We start from the raw sequence: 18634 nt of genomic DNA, 5'->3' as shown, positions 1-18634 counted from the left end.
CATGCCTTTAGGTTTTTTAAAACATTGTATACATCATCAGTAATTACATAGTTGTGCACCTATGGAATTATGTAAGTAATATGTGTATAGTAAATTTTGCAAATCTTTATTCAAACAAATAAGATAGTTTTAGATTTTTCTGCATTATGTCTGTGATAGAAGAATTCCTAATAAAGAAAAACATCTTTCAGATTAAAAATTCTTTCATGTTCAGGTACAGTACAGGCATAGTGTGATACTGCAAACATTTCCAGCTGAGATGGCAAGCTACCCATTTAAAGGCTCAGGTTTGGTGCTCAAACTAAAAATAGGAAGTTTAAGATCCCATCAGGTCCCAGATTGCATTTTATTTTATCCATTTATCTACACTATGCTTCTGAGTTGAGCTGATGCTTAGGTGCTACAGCCTAAAAGTATATTAATTTTTATTATTTGTATTAAAGGGTTTAAACATTTCCTGAGATAGTCATTTAGGTCCATCTGACCTTGTGCTGAAAATGGGTTGTTTTGTGTACTCACCAGAGCTGCTTCTCTCTCAGAGGCAGAATTTGTCTGCTGGAAGTTGCTTGATTTTTTTCAGGCTGTGGCTGAATCATCCCTGGTTTTCCTCATTTGTTTTTCATTTCCTTCAATGTTTTTTTCATATACAAACTGATATTTTTCCCCTTTTGTTTACAAAGTTTAATATCCTTAAAGCTTCTTCCTTGCTGTTCCCAAATCCAAGCACATACTTGAGGTGGTTTGGGAACAGTTTTACCTCATGTTTCTAACACGAGGATTCAGTGCAATTGCAGCAGAGGGGATAACCAAAGATTATCCTGGTGCCTGTGCCCTTAGCACAGGACCTGTCAGTTGTGTCTTTCATCTCTTGCCCATCTGTTTTGCACTCTCACTGTTGTGGCAAGAGCCATCATAGACCACTCTTTGTGTTTGCACGCAGTGCAGATGAAAATTGCAGGAGTTGCATGATATCCCAGCCATCTCTGCCTCCCTCAGGAACATCAGTCAGGTACTAAGCTAAGTAATCAGGTGCTAATTCTGCCCTTTGCAGCAAATATCCACCCAGGCAATGCTTGCTCATATCACCCATTTTGCATAAAATGGTTGGTTAGACCTCACAGGAAAATATTCCAGTGATTTCCACCACAGCAAATAAAGGTGATGCTGTTCACCTGATTTATAGTACATGAGTGTTAGCTATTCACCCAAATTATTTTTTTAAATGAGAATACGAGTAATATTTATATTTTATATAGGTGGAGTGCCAAATATTAAAGGGAGACTGACTACACATCATGGTTGATATTTCAACACTCAGAAAAGGCAAAAGTACCAGATTGATTATCACAGTTGTTGAATTCATTATATGGGAAAGCTCAGCCATGGAATTAGAAGTCTGCCAGAAAGGACAACAAAAGACATCTCTGAGATTTCATTTCAGTTTGGTTTTATTTTCCATCTTAAAATTCAAAATGAAATTGACTTGAAAGTCTTTAGAATAATTTAGCATGAAAATTTTTGCAAACCTTCTTTTACCTTCTGTTGTTTCAAATAAATAATCTGACACTTCTCTGTAGATGATTTAAGGTGGGTTATAAGAATATTACAAGAGATGCACACAGGCAAACACATCCCCTTTATTGGAAAGATGCTGAAAAGATACAAAGACAAAACAATTTTGTTGTCCTGTTCAAAAATTCTGGTTGCCCTTTGCGATTCATGATGGCTGCAATCTATTTGGCCTTTTCCCATCAGGATTCTGCTCTAATGATGAACTCTGCAGCATGTACAGAAGTTGTTCTCAAGCCTGTGTTAACAGTCCTGATAATATATTTTTTAGGTTTCCTCTACGCTCAGAACAGTGCCAAACGCAGCATTAAAGAGCGACTAATGAAGCTCTTGCCCTGCTCGGCTGCCAAAACGACATCTCCTGTTACTCAAAGCAAGTTTTATTTTTCATTTTTTTTCATTTGACTTCTTTTATTTAATTTTTTAGGTTTGCATGCATCAAAAGTTATACTTTCATTGACTACTCATTTGAGAGGCAAGATATCTGCTGAAGTCATCATATGGTTTATCGAGGTTTAAAATCTAGTGATGAACAGATTTGTCTGTGCAAATAATAGGATGGCAAGATACCAGTGCCACAGTCTGCCACACAGGAGCTGCTGGGCTGGCACTTTTCATCTGCAACTTAGCTGACAAGTGATTCCCTGGTAAAATTTAATACCTGCTCTCCATGTATTTGAAAAGTAGAAACTTTTTTGCATTTTTATGCAAATGTCTGTGTGTGATTCTATACAATACACAGAGGGCACCATCATAATGGTCTGGGAGGAAGAAATTGACCCTGCAGGTTTTGAATACATAACTTCAGACTATTTAGGGAACAGGATTTAAAGTTGGTGTCTGAGAGAAAAATAATAATGAGATTGAAAAGAAAGTATGTGGATATGTAGGAAAAACAGACTGGTATTATACTGAACATCTTAATATGCTGTAAGGAAATAAAATCTCTCCAGGGTAGGAAACAGATAAATATAGAGGGACAGAGGGAGTATGAGAGAGATCAATACATAGATGCATATATATTCCTAGGTAGAGATTAATTATAGTAATAACACCATAATGTCTTCCTATATAAATTGTCTCCTATGGCAGATTTTAAAATATCTCTCTGCATCCAACTTAATCTAAATTAATTTGACTTAATTCTAGGCACTAATATGAGTACCTAAAACCAGAAGCTGAATGGTCCATGAGTTTCCTGTATACTCTTCTGATAAAGCATATCAATCAATGCCAGGTAAAAAAAAGCCAGCAAGAGCAGTTCCTCGTGTCTAGTGAATACAGCACAGCCAAAGGCAACTTGATTAGAAATTCAGGCCCCTACTAAATGTCAAGACTTCAGAGGTATAGATCTAGGGTTTCTTTCTGCTATCCCTCTTCACTGTCTTTCATATGCTCCTCTGTAGAGAAGACTCTGGTACTTGCTTTTTTTAAAAGTATTTGAGATGAAAAGGGCTAAATTTCTGAATGTCCACTGATTTTTTTTTTTTCCCATGGTGTCTTCAGCTGTAATGTTTCAGTTGAAAATAAGGTAGCTTAAAAACCACCATTACTGTTGTGTCATTTGTTAATAATTCTTTCTGGATAAGTTAATTTCAGCTGCATGGCTTGAGCAGAATAGCCCTAGACAATAAAAGAATCAGAGAATCACAGATTTGCTTGGACTGGGAGACCTTTAAAACCATGTAGGCCAGTCCTCCTGCACAAGACCAGATTGCTCAAAGTCCAACCTGAACATTCCCAGGGATGAGGTATGGAATAGATAAGGAAAAAGAACAGAATGAATAGAAAGTTAGATCTGTTTGTCTGAAGTTGCTGGGAGAGTGACACATCCATATTCCTTGCACATTTCTATGTAAACTCTTCATCTGCATAGGTAGTCAAATATGTTTAGAGTCAGTCTCAGAAACCTTGACCATGTCAAACTTATATTTTCCTGACTGAAAGTATTCTATAAACCAGAAGAGAAGTTGAGCTAAAATGAGTATTAAATATTTTCTATTTGAGAACCAAGCAGTACAAAAGGTGCATTCAATAATTTTCTCTGTAATCTCCTCAATAATCAAGTGTTACATTAATTAAGAATGTTCTGTCAGGTGAAAATATTGAATAAGAATATCACTGTAGATACACATTATTGTTATTATTATTCCTTTTTAATATCATGTGCTATTTCATTTCTGCTAGCATGAAAGAAGCAACATTATGTATGTTTACTAGTGTCCTAAGCATGAAAACTTGCAATAACAATTACATGATGTGAATTCCTTAGAAATTATCAGGGAGATATTTTTTAAACATGTAATTTATTGAAATATACATAGCTTGAATTTGCACTTCTGCACTTCTATCAATATGTGCTTACAGAGGTTATCTAAAAATGTAAAATCTTGTTTCAGTATTTGTATTGAATACATTTCAGCATTCCTACTGAAAAAGTAAAAGAACACTTATTTGTGTGCTCTAATCTAGTAAGTCTAAACTTAAAACCATTCCCTAGATACATGCATGTGCTAGTAGGGTAAGGCTACACTCAATGGTTTTGAAAAAGAAGAATGTGCTAAATAGTTTTTAAATAATTAGGGAGGCTATAACGTGGAGTTTGGGCAGGGAAATGCATGTGCACAATTTTTACAGATATGAATTATTTGAAGAGTACATTTGCTTTTTGCAATGTTTTTACCATTTTGTTCTTTAATGAATAATGAAAGGTTCAAAGCATATCCCTGTGACGTTTACATTAAAACTATTGTTACTACTTAGCTATAAGAAATCTACTAATTAATGAAATCACTAGTGTATTAGTGAGGGATTGTGAACTTGTTTCTAGTTTTAGTTGACATGAAATTTCATTTTTATGAAAAAAAGTAGTCCTAACTTTTCTAGGCTAAAGAAACCAAAAGAACTAAAATAATTACTGCCATAGACATCATTATTGTTTAGAAACAGATAAAAATAGAAATAGTAAAAATAGATTTTCACACATTTTCCTGCATATTTTGAAATATAGATTTTTTTCAGCCTGATAGCTATAAGTGTGAAGAAAAAAATTTTAAACCTGCAAATGACTCATGAATGCTATAGCATTGTAATCACCACAGTTGATACATTTTAAATAAGATTATCATGATCTTAGATTTTTATTATTTCTATATGTGAAGAATGTTATACTGAACCTTTTCATTAACATCATCAGTCTGTTGCAGTCTTCTACATTCTCACTGAATCATTTAAAGACAATATAAATGTTTACTACTAAGGTTGTACCAAATATTGTGCTCAGCACATTGTCTAGCCTTTATCTCTAGCCTCACATTTATTATGTGCATTCATTTAGCTTCCAGAAAATCTTGTAGATGTCTCTCTAGGTAGCCAGATGTTTTAGAAATGGGTGCATAGAGAACTCATTTCAAGTTTAGTCTTTTTCTGTCTAAAATCAAAGCCCATTTTAAATTCCATGTAACCATTTGAATATAAAATGCAAGTGAGCTTTCAACAATATTTATTCTCAGGTTGTTTTTTGCCAATTTAGTCTAAGTACCTAGTGTTGAGTTGCAGAAAAAATCACCTGGATCACACTGAGTTCATCTTCCTGAGATGAGTGCTAAAAGCAACATATTGTTCACAGGAGAAAGGACAAAGCCCTAAATTTTGTGAAGATTTTTCCAAATAGTTTATATATTATTAAATATCTCTATAAAAGCTGTTCAATTTTTGTTTAGCTGAACTGTATCTTCTGATGCCAAATTTCTCCCAAGCAGCTGAAAGCTATTATTACTGCATTATAGCAGAACAAAAATATATGAAACTGTAGGCATAATGCTACTTTGAGTCTTCTAATACTGTGTGCTTATGAATATTGAACCAAATAAAACTTTATTCTAAGAATAAAGAGTCCCAGATTAAATAAATGAAATATGTACCTTTGGCATTGTAGAAATTTTAAGTAGGCAGGTTGTATTGTTTTATTTCTACATTTTGTGTAATTATTAAATCAAAATAAGGCAGTAATTGCATTGAATCAGTCTGGAGTACTACATAAGTTATGTTTAATACTGGCAGTACTTAGAAATGGGAACACACATTCATATTTTTGATCACAAGTGTCTGGCACCCTATTGTAAGTTCCTTTAGCTGTTTCATTGAACTTTCACATTTAAAACTCTACCTAGGAAAAAAAAGCATTGCTAATTCTCATTGTTTTAGGGCTACACTCAACTGTAAGCCTTGAATGTGTATATCCACATTCTTACTTACCTAAAGAAGAGGTCACTAAAGCAATCGTTCCCCACTTAGGCTGCTCACCCTCAATAACATTTTTCCTAAAGAATCAGCTGTAAGATACTCAAAGTAAGATCAGCTGCTGGATGTGCAACCTCAATTTCACATGCTTTCCAAAGGACAACTTCACAATAAAAATCCCAGTTCTGATACAGTGAATTCACATCCCGTAACTGAAGGAAATTTTACAGCTTTTTGGAGTCACTAAAGTTTTATAAAATTGTTTCCTTTTGTCAAAGAGTTGTATAAACATGAAAATCATACTGAATGTATCATGCATGCTCTTGCAGGATGTTGGCTTTCCAGTATATTGCTATTACTATTCATGAGATAATATGCAGACTACTGGATCATCACTGCTGTTCACTATTTTTGCAGCCCCAGAAACAGATGATATACACCTTTTTCCTATGAGTTCAGAATGGATTCATCATTTATGATGTCATTCAAACTGCAAAAACAAGTCCAAGAGATTAATGTTCTTTCCCTTTTCCCTTTTTCCTTTTCCCTTTTTTCCCTCTTCCCCTTTCCTTTTTTATTCTCTTTTTGAAAGGGTTAATTATTTCTACCTCTTGCATTTTTTACTGAGCTTTCCATCTCTGTCTCTTGTATTCTGCAGACACTGTAGAAGATGAAATGGAAATGGCCACAGTACGACATAGACCTGAAGCTCTTGAACTGCTGGAAGCACAGAGTAAATTCACAAAGAAGGAACTGCAGATCTTATATAGAGGTTTCAAGAATGTAAGCACTTCCTTTTGAATTTGCAATCTGTTTATGGTATATGCCACTGCAATCTCAGCTGTAAGAGTGACTAGCAGTGCAGCTCATGAGATTCAGTAGATAAACACTGCATTCTGATCAGATGAGGAAACAATCACTCAGAAACAATTGGTCTAGTCATTAAACTATTTCATGAACAAAAGATGCAGACAAAATAGAAAGCATCAAGGAGAGAATAATTATTACTTAGTATGGTAGGATTTTGTCCAAAGACAAACTGAAAGTTGTGTTGAGGTTGTTTACCTAAGGATGCAATAACATAGGAGTGCTCACTAGTTCTAAAATCTGTAAACTTCTTAGATCCCTTTATTAGGAGTAATTGTTTTTGACTCATTTTCCAGGGTGTACAGCTGCCCTGTACTGCTGGGCTTGGCTTTGACTTGTGAGAAATGCATGGTTAGTACAGCAAAGTAATAAGATTCAAACAGATGTTAGTAAGTAGTACTGAATTCTGTTTTCTTAAAAAATAGCCCTTTTCTCTATTTATTTTATTATCTCTCATCATTCATCAATATTGAATATTTCATGCAGTTAACATTGGATAGAAAATATTAAAGAACTATTATATTAAAAATTAATAGCAGAAAATTTGTAATCATTGGTGTGTAATGTTAATTTATAATTTCAGCTGTAAGTATTGCAACTGTGCAGATGTCTCCTGCTAAACTGAAGCTAAAGATTAATTTAATTTCATTTATCACCTTGTAGTTTAGTTTTTCTTTCACCCTTCTTGGGTAAAAAGAGATGAACTCTTGCCTATGGCATTTACTACTCAGATGAATTGATAAAAACACAATGAACTCCATTATGGAATCAGATAGGATATCTTCAACATCTTGTACAAGAAGTGTAAATTTTGCTGGGTTCTTAACTCTCCTGCATTCTGTAAAGAAAGCAAGACACGCAATGGGATGTTTAAAACATATATTTTTATCAAAAGCTTACAGTGCAAGTGAGACAGTCACTTAGTGTGTCTGTATCATCAGTTCCAGAAAGTATATAATGTTGGCATGTTAGTGATTAACAGTGATTGTTCTTAAAAGCTTTTCATTTCCTCAGGGTTCCAGAGAACATTCCCCTGCTAATGACAATATTCTCCAGGCATTGCAAATCATGATCTAATGTCCCTAATTATCTAAGGCAAAAAGGTACAAAGTACAGTGGATAATATAAGCCTTCTGTCTGTTTCTCCAAGAATAATTATTTTTAGAGTTTCACAAAGTAAGAACTTTGATATTTCTTTGCATAAGATGAAGTATGGAGAAAGAGAATAGGTTATAAGGAAGTGTTTCAATTGATACCTTTTTTAGCATTTTCTGAAAAGAGGAATTCCAGCTCTTCCTATGCTTTTCTGTTCCAAGATGTAAGTTCTACTTACATCAAAGGAATGTTGATGGTAAGACATGGTAATACATCTATAACCATATGTTTCATCTCCTTATCAGTACATGATCATGCAAGACATGCATGTATAACATATTTTTGACTAGATAAAGGTGATGGGCATGAACTTCAGTGTTTTTGTGTATGATATTGTTGCAAAATTATCAATTACAATCTAAAATGCTATGAAGCATGCCCAAGGCTATCGACTCTTATAAAGATAAATCAGATTAAAATAGTATTCTTTAGCCCAAGCATTAGATTTCAGAAATGGATGATTTCAAACTTTTTGTTGAGTGGGAGTTTGTTTTATTTCTCATACTAGCAGTTTCTACTGCAATATAGGGTGCTAGATCACAGTTCTCTAATCACTTCAGAGAACTGGTAGGACAGGTCTACCTGAGGTCTATGAACACCTTGTCTGTGCTGAGTAGTTCACCTCTCCTGACACATATTGAATATATCTTTTGCTGAATATATCCTGAGTGGCTTTGGTGATCCACAGTGGCATTGCAATGTCTCCCATGGTCTGTGCTTGGACTGTCTCCCCCTCACAGTGCTCCATCATCCTCTTCTGCCTGCCACAGGCCACCTGTCTTCTCACACTGTGATCCAGCTTAGTGCTATCCTGCCAAAATTTTCACACCTGTGTTCTTCATGCATCTGCTTGGTGTACCAACATCTCCTGGGTGCCACCCAGCTGGACACTGACCTTGCTTTGTTGGGCAAGAGCCAGCAAATGTGTCTGTCTATGCAGAAAAGGCAGTTCTGCTTTAGGTAAGGCATTTCCAGCAGGTCGAGGGAGCCCTGGGAGGCCACACCAGCCCTTCACTCACATCTGAAGTGCTGTGGCCTCTTCTGGGCTCTCCAGTGAAACAAAAGCATGGACATACTGGAGAGAGTCCAGAAAAGGGTCACAAACATGTAAGGGACTGGAGCACATCCTATGGGGAAGGGCTGGGAGAGCTGAGATCAGTCTGGAGAAGAGAAAGCTCAGCAGGGATCTTCCCAGCATATTTAAATGCCTGAAGGGAGAGTAAAGATGGAGCCAGGCTTGTTTCAGTAGTGCCCTGTGCCAGAACCAGAGGCAGTAGGCACAGTGAAACACAGGATATTCCCTCTGTACATCAGGAAACACTTTTTCACTGTGTGGGTGACCGACCACCAGCACAGATTACACTGGGTTTGTGTAATCTTCCTGCTTGAAGATATCCAAAAGTGAGTTCTCTGGACAGGGTCCTGGGGATCCTTTCCAGGTGGGCCTGCATGTGCAGGAGTGTGCAGCCAGGTATCTCCAGAGATCCTTCCCAACCCCAGCCATTCTCTGAGTCTGTGATATTCACTTTAATCATTCCACTAAGAAGGAAACTACCAATTTATGATTTAATGAAACACACAGGCACACATATTTAACATGATATCATCAAAATCTCTGTACTGTATGCTTTTCATGTGATATTTGCCTGTCTTACTATCTCTTTGATATAAAGTATATAAAACAAGATAAATTAAAGCATGAACTTAAGTTACTGTAGTGCTCCTGATGTGACCCTATTAGATGAAATTAGCAGCATCCTACAGGCACATTAGTACTAATTGAAAAGCTTTTGTCTATAGATTCTCACTTCAGTCTGCCTGTTTCCCTGAATTGTCGAGTTTTAGCGTATCTGTTCTGAGATAGGGATGAACAGAACTTTTCACAGCTTACCTCCAGTTATTTGTTATTTCTGACTTCAAATTGCTTACATGTAGCTCTGACTGACTTCAGATGAGAAAGCAGTAAAATACACCTGAGTTTCTGTAGTGTTGATGATTACAAACTTTGATTTGTTATCATCAGTTTGATTTTCCACTGTACACAAATTCATGCAAAATCCAGGCAGAAGGAGTACAGGGTCTCACAAAGCATCTTTGTGTGTATGTAAACACCTGAAAGCTTCAGAAAGTCTCAGATCACATTGTAGTGGAGCTGATGCTCTGAGTAAGCAAGAGGTTGAGTATAATTGCAGGGAATGCTCAAAGATGATTGAAATGCCTTTGGAACAATGGCTGTTTTGGTAGAACTCAAAGTCAACATTTAAAATGAAAGGGGATATACACTAAAGAAAACATAAGGTGGTGGGATAAGCATCTTCAGATGACCTAATAACTAATATGAAAAATTATCAAGGGAGAGCTTATGTCTATATTACGTAATTTAGCCATTTTTAAGTTTCAATCCTATCCTTGAAAAATGGTGTTAATATAAGGCCTAAGCCCTTCTCAGGCTGAAAAGGTTGTCCCTAGCACTCTGGCTTTACAATATTCCTGTGCTGCTGTTGATGAATTGTTGCTCAGCTGCCATCACAGTGGGACATTTCCAATTTGTATTTGGCTTCCTGTCATCCCATTTCTTGTAAATTGAAATTGTGATTGCTGCAGTCATTAACCTTTCAAACCAACGGCTCTGTGGCAGTCCTAGTACAAGTGGTACTTCACGATAAATTGTGCAGACTATCAAGCATGGACTCAACATGTGGCCTTTCTTTTTCTTTTGTCTGTTGATAGATCTCTCCCAGTTTTAAAAATGTTCATTTAAAAAATGTGTAGATAATGCTTTTGCTGTATAAAAGATGCTCCTGTGGTAATCGTAAATGTTAGTGATCTTTTGATTTTGGCTAATTATTCTTGTAAAAATTTTTGAAGAGCTCTGTGTTGGGAAACTCCCAGGTTTTTCCAGACAACTGGAAGGATTTTCCATGAACCTTTATCTTACCTGGCTGTATGTCAAAGAAAATGTAAATTGAAGTCATAAATCCATGAAAATGCCTGTGGACACATGCTGGAGTTTTAAATAGGCAGTTCCACACTTTTAACATTTATTGAGAAAACGGCACTTCTAAGACACTTTTCTTCTCTTTTGCAATGAGCCAAAGAATGATAGTATGAAAATAAATCTGACAATGTCACAGCTCAAAGATCAGCTCCCTCATCATGCTAGCTATCTATGTGCACAAGTTAAAATATGCTCATTTATTCAGAGATTTTTCTATTTCAGTTATGATTTGATGGAAGCATTGTATCACTGTATGTTGCATTTGTGAGTCTCACAGAAAGTTTAATGGAAGCTAGTTTTAGAGGTGATAAAGCTCATTTATTGATTGTCTAAAGCATTTGAGATTTGTGTTTGAACATTTTCCCATTTAATTAGAGTTCTAAAAAACAAAAGAGAAATTATAAATTTTGTGAAAGTTATTGAGATTTTGCAGAGCAGAATTGAGTTGATACACAGAATACAAATAATTTGCACTATATTTATAATTTTTCTACTCCTACAATTTTTTGTTTAATGATGAAGATGAAAGTTGGGTATATAATGGGCATTTTTCAGAATATACACTAACTTGTGCAAAAGCTGAAACACCTCAATGTAATTTTGAGTACCGAAGTTAACGTTTTCAGAATTATTTAACTTTTCTTAAATATTTGTATACATGATATTCTAGGAACACTATATAGATTTCTTTTTTTTTTTTTGTTTTTAACTGCAATTGGAACCTTTTTGGTAAGAAAGAAAGTATGAGAAACATATCTCAGTGTCCTACACATGAATGGCTTTTACCTTTATGGCTATGCTATTTGCACAGCCTCTGACCTATGGCTAATAGAGAGGTACAGGTCTGTATTTCACTTCTTTCAAATGTAGTTTCTAACTGTCTAGAAATTAATTAATACAAATTTAAATTTTATACTGACAAAGGACATAGACATTGGACTATTAAAGAGATTAAAAAATGGGCATTGCAAAGAGTTAAAATACCTCTGTGATGATCCTAAACAGAGATTTTGAAACTCCATTCCATTTTCCTTGCTTTCTTACTTAACCTTTTCCACCTGTTCTAAAGCATGACAAGGGACAATGACAACATAATCCTCTTAGTTTATATCTCTGGAACATTGTATATTATGAAACAGAGGCTTTCATGCTATAAGAAGTAATATTTTAGCTTGGATCATTTTTCTCTGAATTGGCCATGTCATCTATCTCACAGAGACAAAAGGATGTCTTCAGTTTATTGTGATCACATTCAATTCTATCCTGAACCTGTATGTTTGTATTGCAATGAGTAAATGCAGATTCAAGATTAATACAGACCAGAACAGAAAGGAAAAACCCCACACATGAGAGGAAATGGCACTAATGCAAGAGTATTTTGCCCCTGACATCAGTCCTCCAAAGCTTGTTCTTGTAGGTGAAGTAGCTTAGAGCTTAAATATGCTTTTCAATCCCCCATGTGGACCCCTAGGACAACAAAGAAGATTTTTCATTTGACCAGCAGTCGGTGCAGTTGCTTTTCCTCAAGATTTGATGACTCTGTGTACAAGCCTTAGAGCTTCACAGCATGCAGTCTTAGCAAGATCTTTCCAGATGCAGGATTTCTGACCCAACAGAAGAGTGCCTAGAAGAAATATAGATCAGTTAAAGGCTCCTACCTGGTTTTCTTGGCTGACATGAATCAATTCTAAACCATTTGAGCTATATCCCTCTGTGACTCTGAATATCAAACAGAGGATGCTGTTCTGGCATCAGGGCATGAGACATTCCCATTGTGCTGTAAGCTTTTTTAGAGGTGATGAACCCTCTGCACAAGGCAGTGTTTGAACACCAGTGTTGTGGAAGTGCAGAGGTTGTACATACAAAGAAGAGCCAACAACTTATTTTTTCAGATAGACATAGTGATGACAGCTGAACAAGTTGTGCCTCATGCATATAAACCTGCTGAACTTAGAGCATAGAAATGCCAATAAAATAGAAAAAAAAAGTAAATGGAAGTTCTAAGTATTACAAGAAAATCAAATAGTAGTAATTCACACTGAAAATTAACATCTCTCCATGTTAGAAAACTCCTGTGACTTGTTTGTCTTAATAAACTACACAATAGACAACAGCATAATGAAGCTCAAGCAAGTAAACCTAGAAGCTAGATACTGTGTGTGCTATCAATAGACAGATTTCTGTAAATCTTTTTCTCTCCAGGGTTTCAGTAGACATGTATAATGCACATAGCTCAAATCTCTTGCTCTTAAATTCGAGTTCTTGTTTTCGTGTTATGCCTCAGATCAATTGTTTCTCAACTTTAGATGACTGAAGAATAGATTTAAAATAACCAGCCCTTGCTACGGAAGAATTTTGTTATTATTTTACAATAATTCATTTGCTAGGGGCTTAGAGGGAACTATTCCATATTTCAAACAAGGCTTTGTGAAAATCTTTTAAGAAACTGAGCAATAAATAAGTCTTACATTCGTCATATATTTCCTTCAAGTGTTAGTAAAGTGACTTGAAACATTTAAAAAATTTTTCAAGTAAAATAATTTGGAAGTACAGTTTGACAGACCTAGAGTATAGTTGTCAGTTGTCACAAATTTACAGATCCTATTGTGTTCAGCAGGGATATTTGTTTCAATTAGTCTCACAGTTACTGGCAGAGATTGAAATCTTCTTTCTGAAAGTCAATAATGAGCTCAGTCCCTACACTTCTATTCATCTCATGGCTTGCATGGAGATACTTCATTGTGCTCACTAGGGTAAAAATGTCATCTAGCTTATCAAGGACTGTCTTCATAATTGTAGCTGCTTGCTCATGAATAATCTCTGAAAAAGCTAGATGCCAAATCTCTAATTAAGAAAAAGTACAAAAGTACAAAAAGACTGTGAAGAGAAAAAAAAAAAAAAAAAAAAAAGTCAACATTAGATTTTGGTGGAACTTTATTGTTCTGTGTGCTTGTGAGCCTCTCCTATTTGGAACTGGCAGCACTCTCTGTGTGTTCTGGTCTGCTCTCCCTGGGGCTCACAAGTGCCAGGCTGACACCTGAAGCCCAGTGCAGACCTTCTGCTGTACCAGCCAGATGCTCAGGGTAACTCATCTGCTGCAAGAGCTGTTTGCTACCACATGAGCTTTTATGTGCATCGGTTTGGAATATAAATGTTTATGTACTAGAATATGAGCAGCCAAATGTCATCTTTGGCTACAGCTCTCTGCAGTTACTTTTTTGCAGCATCTGGACTAAGCACTAGAGAGCCTAGTATTTGTGTGCAATGGCTGGATTTTGGTTTCTGGGTAATCACTAACATTAGAGAAGTAATGTTTGGTGCAATGCAGCTCTAATGATGCTGTAATTTAAAAATTTGGTACTCTCCTTTCTCTGCCCATCCCCATTTCTTCCTGACATTCAATGCATATTAACTGTAACTGCTATAAACTTTGTACTTTATAACACACAGCTTAACATAAAATGGTTCTGTGAGAATATTTATCAGTTGAGACAGCAGCATTCAAAAATCCCTCTAGCTGGCTTTCTTGCTACCAATTTCCTTACTTTTAAGGAGTTTGATTTAAAAAATGTTATAATTCTTTATTTTATCTTGTACTAAGTTGTCTCTATTCCCCTCCAATTCTGATGCAGCATGTGTACAAACTTATTTTAAAGAGGGGTTCCTAAGCCTGCAAAATGGGGGGAGAGGGAATAAATGTACCTTCTGGTGAAACTTCTTGATGGTGCACTTCAACCACATGGGTCCTATGGACTTGATAGATAAATCTTATTTGTGCTGGACTCAGGGATCTGCCATGGATCCCAGGAATTTCCAAATTATTTTGGATCTTTATATTTTTTTCTACTTTGAATTTCTGATCGATGTGAACAAAATTAGCAACATATGGGTTTTGTCAGAAATAAGTGAAACAGATGAAAGTTCTTTATTTCAACAGAATTAATTTCTGTTTACAAATATCTTTAGATCAACATCTGTGTTAAAAATAAACACTGGTAAATCTTCAAATAAAACAGCAAATCACAAGTGACAAAGCCTCAAGTTCAAGTCTTTCAGTGTCAGGGAAGTTTATTACAAGTTTTGGGTCAACCTGCACTTACCTTTGAGTGAAAGTGTCCCACAGAGCCTGCATTCTTTAGATCAGCTGGACATTTGCACAGTTGCCCTTAATTATGTGAATTATTCTCATATTAGCTTTCAAGTAATGGAATTTATTCAACCCAATGAATTCCATTGTGAAATATTCTTAAAAGCCCTTAGATATGGTGAGTGTCAGAGAAGAAATAGGAGCCAATAACTTAGAAGACAGCATGATTCAGTAAACACAGCATGAAACTAGAAGTCTAAAGACTCCAACCTTTTGGCTCTCTTGCTGGCTTATTAACTGCCACACACCTTTAAAAGCCTTAGCTATCACACTAAAAAGCCTTCTGGGTTGCCTGAGAGCATTATACCAGCACTTGAGGGCCTGCGTGGGCTCCACATTGACAGCTGCCTAATTTAATGTCTCTGGTCTGACAGCCAAAGCCTTTCAGAGGGTCCCTGGCTATCTGAGAGATTGCTGCTCAGCCATTGATCAAAGCATCTTCAAACACGTCTGGGGAACAAGGTGGGGGGTACCAGTGGGGGGGCTGCTGGCTGTGGGAAACTGAACTTTCCCAGGAGCTGGAGATAGGCAAAGTTCATCCCTAGAGGAGAGGAAAATGAACTCTGAAATTCCTTGGTGCTGAGTGAAATGTGTGGGCAGTGTATTTGAGGGAGATACTTTACCCCTCAATGGCCAAGCTCCATATCTGTCAAGAAGAAATCACAGTAAACTCATGCCTGAAAAAACACTGGTCTAGGAAGGACTTTATGTGCACTTTATGCATTTCTAATCATTATTTATTCCATTTATGCATCCCTGACACTGTGATCAGCTTCACAGTGTTCTCACAAAAAAAGTGCCAAGAGCAACTTTTAAAAGTGAACTCTCAGGGAATGAATACAGCAGTATTTGTATCTGACATACTATCTACAAGCAGTTACAAATATCAGAACAACAACATAATTATGATTTTTCTTGTAATTTAAAGTGTCAGCATTCAGCACTGTATTTAGATGCACAAGATACCAAGTCAATAGTCTACTGAAAAAGCAGCACAGTATTACCCCTGTAATGGACCATAAATTATAACAGCTTTAATTTCTTATTCTGTTCTCAAAATCTGTGGTTATGGAACAAAGACAAACTTAATGTGCCATAAACTTAGCAGACTGGGCAAGAAGTTTTTATGTCCAGCAGTTTCAGCCTCAGTGTATCTCCATAACGAATGATACAGCTATGAGAAATAAAATCTGGTTTTGTGGCCTGAACTGATTGATAGATGATTTTTTTTTTAGATGTATCTGATTCACTATCTGTCTCTTTTTTATTCTTCTTGTTACCTGTTTTAACTGGGAAATGTCTTCTGCTTTTTTATTTCTGTGTGCTGTTCATGTTTTCATGAAAATATGCCAGTAAATATCAGTCACCATTTATATAGGTTTATTTAAGTATAAAATCCCAATGATTTGACTTATGCTACAAATTTAAAGCAAAGTATTGAGTATCCACATATGAGGAAAGGAAAGCTTCAGAACAGTCTAAACGATATTCATATAGTTCATTTAGATTTTTTTGCTGTACTAAAAGAATTATCAGTTCATATGCCTTGCTAAACCTCAAATTCCATTCTGATGCTTTTCTCGTGTGTCTGAATTATATGAATAATATCTCCTTTATAAGCAGTAATGCTACACCCTCCCTTGTCTCATGGAGCTGTTCACCCCTCCTCCTCTAAGGGATTTAGATATATGGCCACAAAGCCACCCTGGTCCTTCAGGATCACCATGAGCAATAGAGCTCTAGTGGTCAAGAGCTTCTCCTTACTGGACCTTACTGGGCAGAATGATAGTGTCAGTGTGTTGTGCTGGTGGACTGGGCGAGCACAGAAGGGACAGGGATGTTTTGGTACCTGGGGAGGGGCCCCTGTCTCAGTCACTGAGTGCCAGAGCTGCTCCAGGGTGAGGCACATTGCCCTCACTGTGTGGATGGGGAAGAGACACTCCTTCCCACAGACCACATCTCTCTCCCACCCACAGCAGCCCCATACACATCATTGCCTCAGTTGTGTCTGATTTTCCCCACTGTACTTGGTGATTCAGCTCCAACTTATGCTAATGTCAGGCTCAGTTTTATAAATATTTATGCAGGTAAGCACATTTGTTCTACTGTTTGCACTGCTGGGGCCCTTCTCCTGAGACAAAATGTTGTTAGTAGTGGAGAAAGCAAAAAACCTTTGTTAAAGGGTAAATGTATTACCATATAAAATATAAATAATGAGCACAGTGTTTGATTTTCAGTGTCTAAACCAGTCCCCATTGAATTTTATGTTCTTTGCCATTTCTGCAAGCTGTGAGGAGGCTGAAATTCCTTGGTCTTTTCATTGTATTTGGCACTAACCAAATATTGACATGTCTACTTTTACCATTGTACATCTTTGAAGGAAACAAAGAATAACCCCTCTGAAAAATACTGGGATAGCATGACTTAGGAGACACTTTCAGCCTGACTGTCTTTCATTCAGTCACACATCTCAGGAATGCAAAACTCAGTGTTCTTCATTATTAAAACTAAAATTTGGTTTGATGTCAGTACTTAGTATCAAGATCCCATTGATTGACAAGAATTTAAGACAGAATTTAGAATATTTTTTCACCCCTGACATGGTGCTTCTGCTTCCTAAATACCTTGAGCTAAATTCAGGCTTTTCAATTTTCAGATATGTCCATGTAAAGATGGCTCAAGTCCACTAACATTTAGCATAAGGTTGTTAGTACAGTTTCTTCCTCAGTGAATCTTCCACTCTTCGAGGATACAAGGAGCATCTAGGATAAACAAAAGTACCCCCATGTAAGAAAAACAAAATAAATGCTTCCATGGTTTTAAAAAAGGGAATTTACCTACCTTAAAATACTGCTTTTAGAGACTGGTAATGTTCTCCATTCTGCTCAAGAGAATCACTGGAGTGGGTCCAACAGAGAACACCCAAGGGACCAGCACTTGCTAATTTGGAGCTATTCCTTCTCCTCTCACCTAGGATTTCAGCTAGGTGATTTGAAAGAACTTGATTAAAAGAACTCACATGGAAATGTGTGAAAGGCAAGTCCCCAAAGCAGTGCTCACCTAAGTACAGCTTTTCCCAAGAGGGTGAGCACCTTATGGTTGCCAAAGTGTTTACAACAGGCTGCATTGTTGAAGTATGGGTTCTGCTGCATTTAGTTTAATTATATTTCCTGCTTATTTGTCAAGTTAGGATTGTAAAATGCCATCCTGCAGTGACAAGTAAGGGCAGAAATACTAAGCACCATTCAGATGCCAGGGACTCATCCATGAAGTTTAGGGTATCAGGCTTTTGGGTGAGCTATTAAGTACAAATCTTTAGCTGTGTTATTTACTGTTGTTTTACTGCCAGTGCTAATAATAAGAAACTAAAAAATTCACTAGTTAGTGGGCATTGCTAAACAAAGAATGGCTCTGATTAAAAGCATTTGCTGGCACCTCGCCTGCTGAGTTGTGGAAGCAGCCAAAGTGTTGATTGTTATTTACTGTGTGAAGCCACACATGCTGGATGTCAGCCAGCTCCTTTATTTCTGCTTGTTTTTCTCTGAAAGTGCCACAGCAAGTAGGAGGTGGAAAGAAGCTTTTGTTCATTACAGTATCCTCCAGTGGGAGGCTTAAAATGTGGTACATCTTTGCTTTGCCATAGGGAAACATTATTG

At 36.5% G+C, this 18634-nt stretch overlaps 1 protein-coding gene across 8 annotated transcripts in view; it reads left to right on the top strand.

Moving 5' to 3' along the window:
• Window positions 1–18634, top strand: part of KCNIP4 (potassium voltage-gated channel interacting protein 4) — a 385554-nt gene that overhangs the window by 340034 nt on the left and 26886 nt on the right. For 6 of the 8 annotated variants that reach the window (XM_079306873.1, XM_079306869.1, XM_079306868.1 and 3 more), the window contains one exon: window positions 6470–6594. In XM_079306873.1, the coding sequence (XP_079162999.1) occupies window positions 6470–6594 (125 nt within the window). Of the gene's footprint in view, window positions 1–1840; window positions 1943–6469; window positions 6595–18634 lie in introns of all 8 variants that reach the window. The other 2 variants (XM_079306867.1, XM_079306866.1) reach the window with 1 other exon arrangement.

The sequence above is a fragment of the Erithacus rubecula genome, assembly GCF_903797595.1.
Source record: "Erithacus rubecula genome assembly, chromosome: 5".
NCBI lineage: Eukaryota > Metazoa > Chordata > Aves > Passeriformes > Muscicapidae > Erithacus > Erithacus rubecula.
Note: the sequence above shows the minus strand (reverse complement) of the source record. Positions and strands in the feature narration are given on the sequence as shown.